The sequence below is a fragment of the Grammomys surdaster genome, unplaced genomic scaffold (assembly GCF_004785775.1).
Source record: "Grammomys surdaster isolate TR1022 unplaced genomic scaffold, NIH_TR_1.0 203, whole genome shotgun sequence".
Classification (NCBI taxonomy): domain Eukaryota; kingdom Metazoa; phylum Chordata; class Mammalia; order Rodentia; family Muridae; genus Grammomys; species Grammomys surdaster.
In genome coordinates this window covers 3759780-3777833 of record NW_021604648.1, presented here as the reverse complement: position 1 = coordinate 3777833, position 18054 = coordinate 3759780, and the positions used below count along the sequence as shown (strand labels likewise).

Genomic DNA, 18054 nt, shown 5'->3' with positions numbered 1-18054 from the left:
GAAAGTTGTATCCCAATTAGCTAACCTAATTATAAGTTGTTCCCCACGACTGCTCTCCATACCTGTGTGGTTCTCCATCCTCCTACATCTCTGCCCTCTCTAGCTCCTCCTCTTCCTCTCCTTACTCCTCCCACCTTAGCACCTCCTACAAGTATATGTGAGTTGCTTATTATAACAGTACCTAGAAGGTAGCTCAATAGGTGTTATCGACAAGGTTAGTGCTGACTTCATTTATCTATTTATTTATTTTGAGGCAGAATCTTATGAGGTCCATACTGGGCTTGAGTTTGCTGTGTTGTTGAAGACTACTATGAACTTTAAGCCCTCCTGCCTCCACCTCTTAAGCCTGGGATTACTGACATGTGCCTTCACACCCAGTCTTATGTGGTTATGGGGATCAAACTCAGGGCCCTTTGTGTTGTTGGCAGGTACTACCAGCCAAGCTGCATCCTAGCCCTGGTACTGACTTCCTGAAGTGAAGCTATGACTAACCCACCACCAGATTAGAATACGTCTGTGAAGCTTGAAACAAAAACTCCAGGAAGCAGTTAAACATCTCAGAGTCTGAGCTTTTCTTGTAGGGCCTGCAGGCCTTCAGTGCAGGTTGTTCTTTGTGCTTTATAATCAGATCTAATGCACTGGAGTGTCTGCTTTCCAGTAGAGCAGATGGGTAGGAGAAGGAAGTGACTCTCAGTCCTAGCAACAGGAACAGTGAATGGCTGACAGCATTATCAAGGGAAGCAAGTCTTTGCAAATAAACAGTTGTTATATACACTGTGTAGAGCAGATGGTTAGGCTGTTCAACATGAGGCTAGTGCTGCAGTGTTTGAAAAACTCTTACTCTTAACAAAATTCTAGTGGTGAGTCCATCCGAAGCCGGTGGAGAGATAAGGGTGTAGCGTAGTGGTGTGGCGCTTACCTAGCATGCACGAAGCCAGGGTCCATCCTCAGCATCGCTTTCTAAAACAAGGTCAGTGGGGAAAAACTGGACAAAAGGATAAAAACAAAACAGATCCATAAAGGAAGTTAGGGACCAGGAGTGTTGACATAGTGTGGATGCTCTTCTGATGTTAGACTAGTGTCTTAACGGTTGCCCTGAGTTCACCACATTCAAGATGATGTTAGCTAGCCTTATGTGTGCCTATAAGTTGCAAAAACCAGAAATCATCTAGCCCTCTCTGCCTTTGAAATGGAAGCATACTAGCCCTGTCTAGATTCACACAGGAGGGATTCATAGATGCTGGTTTATGAGAAGTGTACATTGTCTCCTGTAGCTGTGAAGCTAAAATGTGTATGTATATAGATGGATAGGTAATAAAAGATTAGTGGACGTTGTGTTCTGTTGCAAATAGAATAAGCACAGTTGCGTTTGATTTAGTTGTAGTTCCTGTGTGTGTTAGTATGACAGAGGGAGATGAGAGTTAAGAATGTAGCGGGCACGTTTGCGACAGTCATTGTCCAAATGACTTAAGCTCCGTAAATAGAAGAGAGCACTTGAGATCACTGGGGACTCATCTGGTCTAGTGACTGACTAGTGAAGGAGCTGAAGGAGGTTAGAAATGGAGGTTAGAGTATTCGAGCTCATATTTTGTTTACTGGTAACGACAAGCTTGTAGCTAAGGTGGATCTTGGGCAGAACAAAGACACAGCTATCAGAAGAGATAGCCAAGGTACTCAGAGACCAAGACACCGGAAGGATCCTTTGTGTATTTCAATTACCAAGACATAACTTGAGTTTGCTCCACAAAGAGGCAGGGACTAAGATCTTAAAGGGGTGGGAGAGGTGGGTCAGTGGTTAGTGTACATACTGCTCTTTCAGAGGACCCAAGTTCTGAACTGCCTGGAATTCCAGCTCCCAGGGATCCACCAGGCCTCTTCTGGCCCATAGGCACCTGCACACACAGTATATATTCACATACATACACATACACATTAAATTGCTTTCTTTACTGGAGGAAAGAGGTGTTTATTTTGGCTTAATGGTTCTGAAAGGATGAGAGTCCATTATGACAAGTGGCAGACACGGTGGCTGGAACAAAAACTGAAAGATTACATCTTTAACCATGAGTACATACCAGGGCAAAACAGAAGCAGGGCTGGCTAGGTTATGTACTCAAAGCCCACCCCAGTGACATACTTCTCCAGATGGCTGCATCTCCTAACCTTTCCCAAAATAAAAATCTTTTAAAAAAAACAAACTTAGAACACAAGCAATAAACAGCAGTGAGGACAGGTGAGAAGAGAGAGAAAAGTGCCACCCTGAGAGGAATGCAGGATTGACAGCAGAATCTAGGGACACAAACTCAGAGTCACTGGGGAGGTCAGAGAGTCGACATCGTCACAGTAACGACCGTTCCCCTCTCTGTCAAGCCATGAAGCATGCATGTTACTGAAATGTAAGTAGTTGTTGTGTTCTATGAGAAGCCATGAACTAGAGAACACTCAGCTGCGTTTTGGAAGGCAAAGGGTTGTTTAAAGGAACAGTCATTATTTGGTCGTTTTGCCAGGATAGAATTGAGGCCTCAAATTTGAAGAAGCTGGAACCATGCGTTTTTTGGTTAAAAAAAAAATGTGAAAGTGGCTTTTGTTTTACAGGGAAGCCTGACTTCAGTTAAAAGCGGGCCATCAGCTATCGGCAGTTATCTATGTTGTCAGCCCTTTGAGTCCCCCTGTTAAGAATGGTTTTTAAAAAAGATTTTATTTATTTGGAGGCAGGTTTAGGGGTGCACACCTCTGGAGGAAGCACATCCCTGGGGGAGGGCTTAGAGAGCGCATGCATTTAGTCATGGAGTCACAATTCTGAAGCCTCACACTTAAGTACTCTTATGATCCTTGTGACAGAGCTTCTGGTCACCTGACTGACCTCCGGAGTCTGTAAGCTTATCCCCACGCAGTGTATGTTACTGCCAGCTTAGCTGCCAAGTGTTCGTTTTTACTCATCTCTCATTCCCCTCGCCCCAACCCCTTTTTAAAAACCAGTATTGTGGCCTGGATTGTTTGTAATTAGACTTCAAGCCTGCAAGATGGCCTAGTGGGATTAAGGCATTGCAACACAAGCCCGGCAACCGAGTTCCATCGCCAGAACCAGATAAAGACAGAACTGGCTCCGAGGAGATGTCCTCTGACCTCCATATGTATGCTGTAGCATGCACCCACCCACACATTTTACACACAAAAAATGAAATAATAAACTGGACTTCAGTAAGGCTTGCAGTGGAAAAAGGCTTTTTAAGCTTCCAAATGTACTAATAAGGACTGGAGAGATAGCTCAGTGGCTAAGAGAACTTGCTGCTCTTCCAGCAGACCTGGGTTCCCAGCACCCACATGATAGCTTATCACCTGTAAATCCAGCTGCAGGGGACTCAGAGCCCTGTTGTGGCCTCCTTGAGTACCTGTGTATACACGTGCATATAGATGCACTCATACACAAATAAGAAAAAGAAAAGACACTGAGCTTTAAAGTATAATTCAGAGAGTTGAATGTTGTCTTTAGAACCTCTCCTCCAGTCACGGATAGCTGCTGACATGGAAGTATAAAGCGTGCGTTTGCCCCTGGTGCTGGGGACAGTCACAGCACACCTGGGCTCAGCAGCTCATCCAGTCAAATGGAGGTTAGAATCCATTTCCACATTCTATCATTAGCTGTTCCTGAGCATTTCAGTGTATCATTACAAAGATAAGGAACACAGAAAGAAAACCCACCTGCCTCTCCAGGCGGCTGTGGCATGCAGTTGGGAACATGAAAAGACCAGATCTTGGCTGTGTGTGCATTAAGACAATTTGACTGAAATTGTCAGCTTAAATATTTTAGGTATTAGGATATATTTAAAATTTAGGAAGCCTGAGGCAGTTGGGGTAGTACATACTTACAGCCCTAGCACTTGGAAGATGGTGAGTTCAGGGACAGCCTAGGCTACATTGTGAGTGTCTTTACCCTAAGATAAATACAAAGCAGAAAACCCTGGTTGTGGTGGCACATCCCTGCCTGTAATCCCAGCACTTGGGAAGCAGAGGCAAAGGCTCACTGTCTGAGGCCAGCCTGGTCTACACAGGAAGCTTCAGGCCAGCCAGGTTACAAGGGAGACCCTGTGTCAAACCAATGGGAAACCTGTTGAGGAGTAGTGGATATAAAAGGCATTTCCCAAAACAAGTTTCTGGTTAAAAGATGCCACCATTGCTAGTGTCACTAAGAAGCTGTGGCTGGCAAGCACCTTGTGGAGCCTGTGAGTGAGCCCGCCTCCTGCCTGACCAGTGACCCTCCCCCGCCTCACTTTATCTCTCTTGTTCTTCTCATCACATTAATAATGACTTGGGGTTATAGAGGTTTAATGAATGAGCCTTTTCTAGCAGCATTTAATACATCACTCGACAAGTCTTAACTGAGAATACAGGCTACCTCATCTCACAGTAAGTATAAGTCCAGGTAGTGAAAACATGAAGACACCTTCCACAAAGGAAGTTGAAACAGGGCGAGTCCAGAGTTTGGAAGGTGCTCAGATGGTCACATCCAGCTTGACTGTCCTGTGACTTCGCCTGAGTCTTTGGGGGTGGTTACTCCTTTTTATTAGTCATTTGGTTGTTATGCAGCCATGGGAGGAAGAAGCTGAACATGAGGATCAGCAGCAGCACGCCTGGAAGACAAAACACCGCAACGTAAGCTCAGAGCCGTAGGGACGGCGAGGAGGACCACAGAGTGGAAACCAAGATTGCTGCTCTCAGGCTTCTCTTCAGTCCTTAAAATGATTACATACACAGTAAGAACAGGGCGGACACCTCGGACTCACGTGGCACTGACAGACTTGGTGAGAACCTGGGCTTGCATCATTGGTTCTTCTGTAAAGTGGCAGGGCTTCTTCCGTGCCTCAGAGGTGGCCTGGGAGGCAGGAGCTCACAGCATTTTGGAATTTTTGTTGTTTTTAAGTAGAGCAGAGATTAAGGAAAAGAAAAAGTCTCTGGAGAGCAGGAGGAAACCTTGACAGCTCTCTGCATGCTCACCCAAAGTTCAAACATACACACGGCAGGCTCTGGCTCTTTCTTTCTTCATGAGTTCGTACCATAGTGGGTTTTACAGATACATCACATAAAATACCTAAAACCAGTCTTTAAATACAGAATAGTTTTTTTTAAATGTATATTAATAGTGCTTCATTTACGTATTTGTTGTTTTTGCAATGCTGTGACTCGGTTTGGGCTCTGTGCACTAGACAAGCCATCATCACTGAGTAACACCTCCAAACCTAACTCTTCATTCTTTTCTCAATTTTTATAAATTATTTTTATTGTATAGATGTTTTACCCATTTTTATTTAGCTGATGACTAAATAAAAGTAAGAAATGCTGATACCATAAATGCTGATAATTATATAAACAACATCCTCATTATAGTTACCGTCGCTCTTTAAAAGAGAACTTTTCCTGATAAGTAGGGATGGAACCTGCAGCAGCATGTATACTAAGCAAGCCCTTAGTGGGCCACATGCCTGTCCTGATCTAGATTGCATTAAGATGGATGGGACTTGGGAGCCATTTAGAGGCTGTATTGACTACAGAGCTGTTACACAGGATGCTCTCTGACACATAAGAAAAGCAACCTAAATGATTAAATAACATTTGGTTTAGGACTCACACATTCATAGGGGAAATTATTTAGCAAAAAAATAAAAATTGATCGATTAATTTTTATTATTTTAAGGTAGGTCTCATATACCACAGGCTGGTCTGAATTCACTATGTAGTAATTATTTTGGTACTAGAAATAGAACCCAAGAATTTGTGAATGCTGGGCAAGTTTTCTACCACTGAACTGTATCCCCATTCCCTCACCCCATTTTTATACTTTTGGACTTATATACTAGACTCAGGAAGTTGTCCAGGCTGGACTTAAAATTGCTTTGTACCCTAAGTAGGCCTTATACTTGTAATCCTCCTGTCTCAGCCTCCTAAGTAACTAGAATTTCAGGCAGCATACCAGGCCCAGCTAAAATATTATTTGTGAATGGAAATAATTATCCTTCATTGCCCTCACCTATCAGGCAGCCTGATTCTAACACGGTATCAGGAGCTGGGGAGCTGGCTCACTGGATGAGTGCTCGCTGTATTAGCTTGAAGACCTGAAGCTGGATTCCCGGCACCCATGTAAAAGTCAGGCATGACAGCATATGCCTTGTAACCCTAGCACTTGGAAGTAGGGCAGAGGTGGACAGATACTGGAGCTTGCGCTTTTCAAGCATGTTAACCAAGTTGGGCTCTTTTTTTTTTTGTATATTCTCTGGCTTTAGAAATTGACATAGTGAAGTTCTTTTGTGTCATATTTTAAAATATTTTATAATCTAATTTGGGGTCTGGAGAGATGGCTTGTCAGTTAAGAGCACTGGTTGCTCTTCAGAGAAATTGATTTCTAGTCCAAGCACCCACATGGCAGCTCACACCCGTCTGTAAAACAGTTCCAGGGGCTCCAGGGGCACTGGGCACACATACAGTGTACACTCATGCATGCACAACACTCTACGCATAAATTAGTTTTTTAAATGTCCTAAACTTTCAGACATAGTAAATAAAATATGCTTACCTAAAGAAGGAGCAAGCCAGTATACTACAAAAAACTTATAGAACAGTTCGTCAAAGCACGGGAAGTGCAGTGAAAGTGCCAGCGCCGGGTTAAACAGAGCTCCCGTGAGGCTCCCTCCTGTGAGCAAAGACAGAAATCTGTTACAAAGAAAGCAAGACTGAAATGACACAGCTAACATGAGCCCAGGGGCCTGGGACCCTCCAGTGCACACATGCCTTTGTATTAAAATGGAAAGTGAAATAGACAAAAACGCATTACCACTGGGTCTCTGCCAGCAAAGTCCCTAAGAAGCAACCGAATGGCAGAACTCAAAGGAGAAGTTAAACAAGTTAAGAAATGAAGCCAGAGTGCTGCTGCTGCTGCTGGAGTATGAAGACCCGAGTTCAGATCCCCAGATGGCTGTGGCTGTATGAGCTCATAACTGCACAAGTGGAGTGGAGACAGGACCCTGGGAGCTCGATGGCCAGCCGGCCTAGCTAGAATGACCTGCTTCAGATTCATTGCAAAACTGTCTGAAGGGAATAGTGTGGAAAGTGATCAAAGTGCACTCAGTCAGCATCCTCTGCCTTCTTCACACACATACATGGATGTGCACGCACAGAAATAAACATTCAGAAGGGACTGCACAGAGCCCAGCAGTGGACTCATGTTCCAGCTCAACATAGCGTAGGGGTTTATGGTTGTGACCACACAGCTGACGGAAAAGAAGGCTGGATGCCTGATGAGCACTACTCCCCAGAGTGTGGCAGTGCATTTGCAAATACCCAGGAAGTACCCCAAGACATTTCTGTTCTTCCCAATGGAAGCGTCTTCACGCATGTGGAGTCTGGCACTGACATAGACCCCTATAGCATGTTAACTGTCTTGATAAAACAGTAAGCTAGAGTTGGGTAAGAGCTTTTTGTAGGATTTACCTAATGAGATTCCCTAGGCTGAGAACAGCAGCAATGTTGAGCGGAAGCTATTGAGCAGATCAAACTCACCAATGGCTGTTTTCTCTAACATTCCAGCTTGACAGCACAGCATGGTCATGCACAGCAGTAATAAACAGTGCCATCTGAGAACATGCACTAAGTCTTGAACAGTCTTTGGGGATATTATAAACCTAATGAAACATGGCTACCCTTAGCATTCAAGAAAACTGGTTGGCAGCTGCTCATTTCCGTTTCCACAAAAACAAAGTAAATTGAGCTCCCTTGTACTAAACACCAAGGGCAGAAAGACAAAGACTTCCAGATCTTTGCAATGTTATGACTTAACATCATACAAGTGCCCTGGACAGTTATCATTAGGAATGGCCCAAGCGGGGCTGAGAGATGGCTCAGCTGTTGAGAGCACTAGCTGCTCTTCCAGAGGTCCTGAGTTCAATTCCCAGCAACCACACAGTGGCTCACAACCATCTATCTGTTCACTCTCCTTGTCCTCTAACCCTCAGCACGGTGCTTCAGAGCCCTGTGGGAACTGCTACAGGACCATGATGTCACTCAAATCTGGGTTGGCTCTGTGACTTGAATTGGCAAAGGGTAGAAGAGGTCGTGCCGAGTTCTGAATGCAGAATTCTGAACTGCTGTTGGTGGAATCCTCACTTACTGTTCTCTTGGAACAATGTCCCGAACCTGTAAGCAGAGGTCTAAGCTGCTGGAGGATGAAAGGCCTCATGGAGGGGAACCCGAGTGCTCCAGATGTCAGATGACAAGCACTGGCAGCCAGGTGTGAGCAAGGGTTCTTGGCTTTGACCCCAGCTGAAACAAAGCGGCTACACAAGTGATCTCAAAGGATCTCATCTCACCCAAAAATAAAGGAGTACATTTATTTTTACTGGGTTCCTCACACATGTACTCCACAACACACGTGTCCCTCCAACACAGTGCACCCCACACACATGCACCAATCCACACACAAATCATTAAGCAAGTGGGTAGAAAGCACAAAGAATCATGGGAAATAAGTAGTTATTACTACTTTTAGAGTTTGGAGATGGGTTGTTGCATACCAACAGCTATAATAACTTAAACAGTAATCCACATCAGGTGTGGCTTTTGTGTAAAAACCCAAACTGGATACTTTGCTGTTTTACTTTATAATCCTTTGTTGTTAGAGGCTGCCCTGTGTACATTTAGTGACAACTTTGGCCTCTACCCACTAGATGCTGGTAGCCCCGCCCCTTGCCAACTTTGTAACTATCAAAAAGCCTCAAATATCACCAGGTGTTCCAGGTGTTCCCAACTGAGAATAGCTGTCCTAGAGCAACAGTGGTTCATGTGCAAGAAGACATGGGTAATGTTAGTTTATAGCAAGGAACTAGGAAGTCTAAATGTCCAGAAAGGTGTAGACAAACATGCTTATTTGGAATAGCATATACTATTTTGAAGAAATTAGAGATTTTTTTTATGAACATAGATCTCCAAGATAAACTCTAAACAACTACCATGAGAAAAAATACGGAGGTGCTGGAGAGATGGCTCAGCTGTTAAAGGCTAGGCTCACAGCCAAAAATATAAGAAAAAATACAGAGAGTAGATGTGGTGCTTTTTTATGTTCACCTGAACACAATTATTAGATTCAGTTTCATAACTTATTATTTATGTGTTCAATAAATAAATGAAAAAATGAAGCAAAGTCTATGCGTTTCTTCTGTTTTTCGACAGTCCTATAAGAAAAGGGCAGGGTACAGTCTTAGGACAGATGTGGGGATCCCAGGAGACAGTACCGCTTGGGTGCTTTCATTGACTCTGGCTCTCCAAGCTCCATTTCACAAATGCTGTAATGTACCAACAAGTCTAAGGATTAAGCAAAACTTAAAAATTTAAGAGTTTAAGAAGTAAAGCCGGACACGCTGCATGCCTTTGAAGCCAGCATAGTCCAGCTCTCCCTGAAAAGGCAGGGTTCCTGGGCTGCCTGAGGTGTGGATTCCCCAGGGAGGGGATTCCTCCTCAGAGTGCTGCTGGCTGTGTTGTGTTCAGATTGCACTGCTGACTACAAGAGATGGAATGTGATTGGCAATCCTGCAAAAACGGCTGTGTTATATAGGAGATCTGTGGGAAACTGCAGGGCAGAGGAATAAGGACAATAGCATTTTTCCCCCGATTGCGTTACACCAGGAAGAAACTGCAAGTTTGAAACATGGTCCCTCGTACCCATTGAGATGGTATCTTAAAGATAAGGAAACTGAGGACTTGATTAAATATCTAACAGCACAGTCTGACTCAACCTGGCCTCTTAACACCAAATTACACTGGTATAGCAAAAGGTTTGGGGCCTTTGTTTAATCTAGATGTTGGTTTGTTTGAACACATGTTTATTTGGTGAGGGGGATGTGGTGGTCAGAGGACACTTTAGGACTCAGGTCTCCTTCCACCAGGTGGGGCCTAGAGATCACACTCAGGTCATAAGGCTTGGTGACAATCTATTTTACCCACAGCCATCTCACCAGTCCTGAAACTAAAATTTATTTGTGAATTATTGATTGTATCCATTCCTGTTTTATTTTTTTTACTCTATATGAGTGCTCTATCTGCGTGTACACCTGCGTGCCAGAACAGGACATCAGATCATGCTATAGATGGTTGTGAGCCATCATGTGGTTGCTGGGAATTGAGTTCAGGACCTCTGGAAGAGCAGTCAGTGCTCTCAAGTGCTGAGCCATCTCTGCAGCCCCCGTTTCCTTTTTAAGTGAGACAGTGTGCAATGCTCTTAGTTCATTTTTCTTTGGACAAATGATCTTCCCTATAACTGTGGCCAGAAGGAGAATAAAAACCCGAAAGAGTAAGGAATAAAGTAAATAAACACTTCAGTTTCTCCAGACTAGAGAAAAGGGGGCAGGGAGACTTGTCTGAAAGTTGTCTTACTTGGTGCGGGTATTACTGTGCCGAGTCCTAGTTTATAGATTCTGGAAAGCACGTCTGATCTGTACTCATAGCTTATTGTTTGTAGATGGACACAGACATTATGTCATGGACAGGTATAACTTAAAATTCTACACATTAGAAACATTACAATATAGACAACTTACATGTTTAAAATGACATTTTTAAAATATCTAATTATGCATAGAAAATGAACGCAGAGCTCAATCACCTTGACTGTTGAAGTACATTCTCCCAAAACCCAAATTAAGATTTACTTACAGTCTTCATTCATAGCTCATAGCTCAACAATCTCAGGCCTGGTGCTGCATGCCTGGAATCCCAACTGTTCAGGAAGCAGAGGTGGGACCAGCAAGATGGCTCTGACAGCGTGAGTTCAGTTGAGGGACCCACATGGTGGATGGGGAAATTTGACTCTCTAAAGTTGTCCTCAAGCCCTGCACGTGTGCTATAGCATGCACACACAACCATCCCACCCCAACCCACATACACATACAAAATAAATAAACATAACTTCCTTAGAAAAAGAAAGCTTGGAAGGATCAAATGAGTTTGAAAGCAGTCTAGGTAGTGACAAAGCCAGTCCTTCTCCATTGGCCTCTTACTTATGAGTAACTCCAAGTGTCACACTGCTTCTCTTTTGAAAGACATTTTTACCCCTCACAAGAGCCAAAGGCCATATGCATAAAGTTCTATTTGTGAACTATATCCCCAGCCCAGAAAAGTTAATAGTATATACATTATTTGTGGAATCATAACTTGGTGCTAAAGCATAAAAATACAGGAAGAACACCAACCTCACAACCATCAACAGAGGCACAAGGAGCAATTCGGGGGTGAGAAAGATCTAGGTGTCCTTAATTTTTTTTTAATTATAAAACAATCTCAGATTTTTATTTGTGTGTGTGTGTGTGTGTGTGTGTGTGTTTGTGTGTTTTAAAACGATTTATTGTTTTTTGTATTTGAGTCACTGTCTTCAGACACACCAGAAGAGGGTATCAGATACCATTGCAGATGGTTGTAAGCCACCATGTGGGTGCTAGGAATTGAACTCAGGACCTCTAGAAGAACAATCAGTGCTCTTAACCACTGAGCTGTCTCTCCAGCCCTTGTGTGTATGATTTTGGAGACTAGGTCTTATGTACCCCAGGCTGGCCCATACCCAGTCAGTAGCAGAAGACGACCTTATTCCTTCTGCCCCTACCTCTCCAGTGCTAGTATTATGGGCATGGGTCGCCTGCACAACTCTTTGCTCGTTTAATTGGCAAATACATAACTATACTGTGGCATAACTGCTCGTGCACAGCGGAGTTCCTGCTTTAGCTTAAATTCTCACTGGCCCCTCAAATACACATGTGCCCACTTCTCTTACCCCACATAGTGTATATTCCCGTGTGTCTACTAAAAAACCAGTACTAGATTTAAAGAAGGAAAATTTGTGAAGTCTCTCATGTTACCCTAGGAAGTCAAGCATACACTTGAAGTATATACCCCTACTGTGTTTCAAGGAATTTTTTTATTGTACCCAGGTTTGAGCCCAGAACCTACTAGTGCTAGGCCGGGTTGTTACCGCTGAGGTACTTTACTCAGTTTCTCTTTTAATGAGTACAAGAAGTAATACGACTGTTACTATGTTTCCTTTATTTATATATTCATGCCGCTAAAACTTCTTTTTATAATTCCACTATTATCTCAGTAAAAGTATTTCATTATTTTAAATGACACACTCTTTTTTTTTTTTTTTTTTTGGTTTTTTCGAGACAGGGTTTCTCTGTGTAGCCCTGGCTGTCCTGGAACTCACTCTGTAGACCAGGCTGGCCTCGAACTCAGAAATCCGCCTGCCTCTGCCTCCCAAGTGCTGGGATTAAAGGCGTGCGCCACCACCGCCCGGCGACACACTCTTAAAAGGCACATTTTATCATTAACCAATTTTTGAATCCCTACTGCAGCTGAGCTTTGTGTAAGTAAATAAGACTTCTGGAGGTGTATTTGTTTTTTTTTTTTCTTTCTGGTTTTTATTTTGTTTTCCTTAGACCGGGTTTCAGTATTTAGTACTGTCTGACCTGGAACTTAACATTATCCTCCTCCTCTGCTTCCCGAGTGATGGGATGGCAGGCGTGTGTGCCGCCACACACAGCTGAGAATTACTTGTTTTTAAAGAGCATCTTTAAGCAAAATTTAAACTTGAAACACACCTTTCATGAGAGTCTACTTAAACGTTCACGTGCATCTCAGCATAAGGAAATACGACGAGTAATTTGTAGGGAAAAAGTAGGAAGTGAGTGCAGCTACAGAATTGCTACTCCCTACGGAGTAGGGAGGTACTAACCAATCATGCACTTTAAGCTCGAAGGAACTTTTAGACCGGATCCTTTCTCAGTAAGAGTGTCAGAAGCAATCTATACCACCTTGGCATGAGAACTGTAACCGATAACCTGCCTTTCTAACATTAAAACAATCCCCTTGTAGGCTATTTAAGCCGTTGGCAGTAATCTACCCTGATCTTAGTTTCGGCACAAGAGTGTCTGCTTTCTCTGGGTGTTCAAAACAGCACTGAATGAAGAAGATCTGTATGTTGGCTCCAACTGCTAGGCACTGGCTGCAAGATGGTTCGAATAATAAATGGCCCAGGGTAGGGTGCAGGCATTTGCATCACATTAGCGGAAGGGGCTCAAATGTATCGGTAAAGAACTTAGAACCTCGGGTCATAGAGGCTCGGGACTGCCAAGTGTTTAGTAGGAATAACAAACCTGCATAGGCCAAAAAGGTGATGAGTGCAGCCAGCAGGTGGATGCGAAGCTTGGTTCGGACCTCCTGGAAGTGCAGTAGAGCGCTGTGGAAAATAAAGGAGCAGATGGCCTCTATGATGATCGCTTTGGACATGTCGGTATGGATGGGATTCCTGCAAGCTAAGATCCTCCCGTCGAAATGGTAATTGGTCAGACTCAGGCTCCACAGGGCGCCTATGAAGTACCTGCTGCATAGGGCGCTAACCAGCTGAGCCAACAACCTCATGGCACCCGTGTCGGGGGGCATACTCCCCAGAATCATCTGCATCATCACGCCGCACGGGTTGCTAGCTGTGCCCACCAGGGTCAGGCCATGCACCAAGGAAAAGAAGTAGATCAGTGTCAGCGTCCAGGTTGGGTGCGCGGAGTCCTGCTCGCTCAGCAGTTGGAGCTCATGGGTGCAGCAGCAGAGCTGGAAGGTGGCTAGAAACTCCAGGACGAAGGCGTGGACCATGGGCCTGTGCAGCTGTTGCCGGGCGATCACGCGGGCCAGCCCCATAAGCAGCACGACCAACAGCATTAGCCCCAGCGAGACGCAGGTGTCCTGCACCTCGGGCCGGAGCCCCAGTAGCGCGGACATGGCTCCCTCACCGCTAGGGATGGCTGAGGGCGTCAGGGAAAGAGGAGCGTCGGGGGCTGGAGTCCGAAGTCCGCGGCTCCGCCCTCCCACGCCCCTCAGGGCGGGCCGAGTGGAAAGCCCGGGTTCCGCGCTGGAGGGCTCCTCCCCTCCCCGGCTGTGCTGTGCAGATGTGACCTGAGCCGGGGAGGGGGGGGGAGGAGGAGAGGCGGCGAGGGAGCTGTCCCTGGGCACCGGCGGAGGGGACAACGGTCGGCAGCGCCCCACGCGCACCGGCCCGCCGCCGCCTCCCTCAGCTCCGGGCCAGGGCCCGAGACCACTGCGCACGCGCGCGGCGCCCGAGCTCTGGGTTCCCAGCCGCCGGACCCCGAGCCTAAGACCGCGCCACGCTGGTGACAGCGCCTGTGGCGATCGGAGCGTGGCCTGGGGACTCCACCTTGATCTTTGCTCACTCCGGAAACTGTACTCCACGGAGCCCCAAAGGTCATCTTTGCAACCACCCCGTTTTTACTCACGGAGAGACTGGAGTTGAGGAGCGAGGAGGTGACTCTCAGAGAAGGAGCTGTGACCAACTGGGAGTGGGCGTGAGAACCGAGGTTTGACTGGTTTGACAGGGTGTTAGAGCCTTGGTTTTCTTCACCCACACCCGAACTTTTTTCGTAAGTGTGGGGAAAAATATATATCCATTTTACATGTAAAATTGACGTTAATTGTATTCACACTATTATCTAGCTATCATCACTATTTCCAAACTTTGGATGTTGGTTCTGGTTTTATTTTTTATTGAATGCATTAGTTTAATTGTCTTATTTATTTTTATATTTTACATATAAATATATTTAAGGGGGTCACTGTGCCCATCTCGTGTGTGGCCAAGGAAACCCCTGCAGTAGTTCTCTTCTTCCTCGAGGTGGGTTCCAGGGGTCAAACTCAGGTCCCCAGCTAAGCATCTTGCCTGCAGGTGGTGGTTTAGGTATCAAGTCCTCAAAGTTTATAATGTTTATGTTATCTTCGTCATGAGATATTAAAATACTAAGAACTCATTGTTTGCTTGTTCACATTGGTGTCCAAAGTGTGAAGGAAACTCTCGGAAAGATTGGCTTCCCAGAGTCCCAGGTCAACCTGAGGCAGGATGGAAAGAAGGGAGTTTGAGGGGCCGTGGGAAGAAAGCTAGCCTGGAGTTGAAGTCTCTCACCAGCTGATTCAAGTATGCCAGCACAGTTAACATCTGTTGTGAAGTTTGCCTTATAGATATCCCAAATAAGAATATTAAACTAGTTCCGAAGTCACTTTCTGAGGCGACTTCCTCCTCTCGTGGTCTTTGTGACTTCCAACCATGGCATACCGTGAAGGGCAGAGCGTGATGGTGCAGCCCACCGACCTCACATTCAGACACTCGCAGACAGATCTCGGATTCCGGAGTGGCTGTGTGAGTAAGCGAATATTTGGGTAGAGAGCTGCATTATGGGCGTTGATGAGTACACGGATCTCGGATTAGATGATGCAGGCAAGATTCGTTGTGAAACGAGAAAACAGCTGGGCCAGATCATGCTAAAAGGAGATACTGCTCTGCTCCAAAGACAGAAGGATTTGAGAGGGCAGTGTTTTAAAAGGTGTCTTCCGGTGGGGACACAGGCTGAAACATTTATTCATATTGTTTTGGTGGCCCTTGTGTTGTTATATAACAATACGTGCTGTAAGGTTGTTTTGTTACACACACACACACAGAAAAGAATGTTAGAATAGAGATTAAGGAAATATAACCTTTCCCCCACAGTTTTCTCATGAGAAACTCCATTTAGTGAAAGACGTATCTTATCTCCCTTGAATAACCTTTGTGACCCAGGATTTACCTCATCAGATTGTAGTCATATCCAAGATATCTTATGACACACTCTATAATCCTATTTCCAAAATGGATGTGTGCGTGTGTGTGTGTGTGTGTGTGTGTGTAAGGAAGCACCTTAGAAACACCTCCAACAATGGAATTCTAAAAGCTTCTAAAATCAACATGCGTTTGTGGCCAAGCCGCTTAACTACAATTCCTGAGAAACCCACACCCACACTTGGTTGTCTATTGTCCAGTCCATGAGGGACTTTGTATTGATTTCTGTGTGTAAACAAAAGTCTCTGCTTTGTAAACTCCAGCTCGCTTCACACCAACTCATCCTGAAATTCTTTTCTGCACTGAAGTTAAGAATCCCGGATTTGAGCCTGTGTGGTAGCACACATCTTAATCTCTGCAAAGGCAGGCAGATCTCTGTGAGTTGAAGGCCAGCCTAGTCTACATAGACAAACCCTTCACCACTCTCCCCACATAATTCCTAGTAGGGGCCTCTGGAAAGAACCCCTCAGGCTTCTGAAGTCAGCAGTGAGGAGCCGTGTCTTTTCCCATACCGCACTGCTGACTATCGACCCACCTGATTGGTTTCAAAAATCACAAAAACTCCTCAGCACAGAGTCTAGCACAGAAGAAGTATTTAGTGAGTAGCTTGAAATTGAAACTCCATGTTTTAACAGCCCTGGTCCAAGAGTTCATGCCAACACCACACTCCTAAGAACTCACCCAGGTGCGTGGCCCACAGTGAGCAAAGAGTGGGAGACAGCTCCTGAGGCTCCTCTGACCTTGGGCCTAGCAATTTTTCTGAGTTGATGCATGTTGCAATGCTTGCCTTAGTTCGGAGGTTCCAAGTGACTAAGCACCATCCTGCCTCAGTCTTGTGCCAGATGGCTCTGTCACCTACAAGTCCATATATTTCCTAGACATGTGAGGGCAGGGCAGCACAGTCAGGATGGTGAACTTCTCCACAGTCCAGTCTTATTTCCCAGTCTCAACTGGTCCTTTTATAACCTCGTGAAGACTGTAGCTCGCATCTGTTACCCTACCATGCTGAGGTAAGGTTGGGGTAAGAGGACTGCTTCAAATTTGAAGGAAAATTCCTTTTTAATGCTAAGATTTCTGTGGTGCCAACAGTCAAAAAAGCCATTTCATGAAATATAAAGTAAGTAGAGAAATGCAGCCCTTTCTCTTTGTCTGTGTCAAGCAAAAGAATCTACGGTAAGTTAAAGCCATTTCTTAGCCATTGCTGTTTGGAGAGATTGCTTTAAAACCAGTCCTGTGAGTGTAAGCCCGTCACCAACCCTAGTTAATCAGAACTCAACTGAGGATTAGTTAATGAATGTGTATCCATTTCCTGATGTGCCAAGAAGTCAGTTTTGCTAGTAAGAGCCATATAGAAAATCTGTCTTTTGGACTTTGGTAAAGATTTAAAAATCATCACAGTATATATTGTCATTAAGCAGACTTTGGACATTGCTTCAATTAGAAAGTAAGAGCCAAATAAATGGTGCTGACCAGGCTGAGCCCTGTTCTGAGCTGTCCCCTACTGTGTAAAACAGTGGCTTTCAGTCTGTGCTTTGTCCTGGGTGACTGCATTTTACAGTCTCCATTTGGCCCCATTTTGAGGGCAAATAGAGAAGTAAATGGCTCTGTGCGTCATGTCCACAGACCTGTCCAGCAACAGCCATGAGGCACAAACTGATAATTCTTCCTTTAAAATATTTGTTTTTATGTTCCATATATGAGTCCTTGCCTGCCTGTAGGGACACCACGTACATGTAGAGGCCAAAGAAGGCATCAGATCCCCTGGAGTTGGAGGTATGGATGATTGTAAGCCTCCGTGTAGGTCCTGGGAATTAAACCCACATCCCAGTAAGAACAGGAAGTACACTCAACCACTGAGCCATTGCTCTGGCCCCTAAACATTTATTCTTTTTTTGATTTTTTTTTTTTTTGAGGCAGGGTCTCTTATGTAGCTATGGCTGTCCTGGAATTGTTGTGTAGACCAGGCTGGCCTCAAACTTACTGAGATCCACCTGCCTCTGCCTCCTGAGTGCTGGGATTAAAGGCAGGTGCTACCACACCCAGCCTAATAGTTTCTTCTTAAAAGATGTCAACTATAAACAAAGTGGGAACACATTAGCACATGGGCATATTAAAGCCATATCAGAGAGCTGGAGAGATGGCTCAGCTGTAGGAGCTTACACTGCCTGGAACTCCAGATCTAGGGCTTCACACACTCTCTTCTGCCCTCCATGGGCATCTGCACACAAAGGGCATATATTCACACAGGCAGTCTTTAGAACCATATAAACTAGAACTTATCGGAGGGCACTGAACTCAGCGGTGGCAACAGCCCTGTCAACCTATCATCTAACTGCTTGGTATGTGTGGCCAGGGACTGACAGGCAGAG

The 18054-nt window shown here is 44.9% G+C and overlaps 1 protein-coding gene across 1 annotated transcript; it reads right to left on the bottom strand.

Annotated features, from left to right (window-relative positions):
- Positions 1-1937: 1937 nt before the first annotated feature.
- Aqp11 (aquaporin 11) lies at positions 1938-14048 on the bottom strand. The gene is made up of 3 exons (XM_028770666.1): positions 13185-14048; positions 6569-6685; positions 1938-4631 (listed from the first exon to the last, which is right to left on the bottom strand). The coding sequence occupies exons 1-3, from the start codon at positions 13801-13803 to the stop codon at positions 4552-4554; spliced, it is 816 nt and encodes a 271-aa protein (XP_028626499.1). The 5' UTR covers positions 13804-14048; the 3' UTR covers positions 1938-4551.
- Between the last annotated feature and the right edge of the window lie 4006 nt (positions 14049-18054).

Bases quoted from the DNA above. Each gene is read 5' to 3' on its own strand.
- Aqp11 (XM_028770666.1), bottom strand. From the start codon at position 13,803: ATGTCCGCGCTACTGGGGCTCCGGCCCGAGGTGCAGGACACCTGCGTC. The intron at 6,686-13,184 runs GTTTGTTATTCC...CTTTGCTCACAG, and splicing joins CACCTTTTTGGCCTATGCAG to GAGGGAGCCTCACGGGAGCT. The intron at 4,632-6,568 runs GTAAGCATATTT...TTTGTCTTCCAG, and splicing joins CTGGCTTGCTCCTTCTTTAG to GCGTGCTGCTGCTGATCCTC.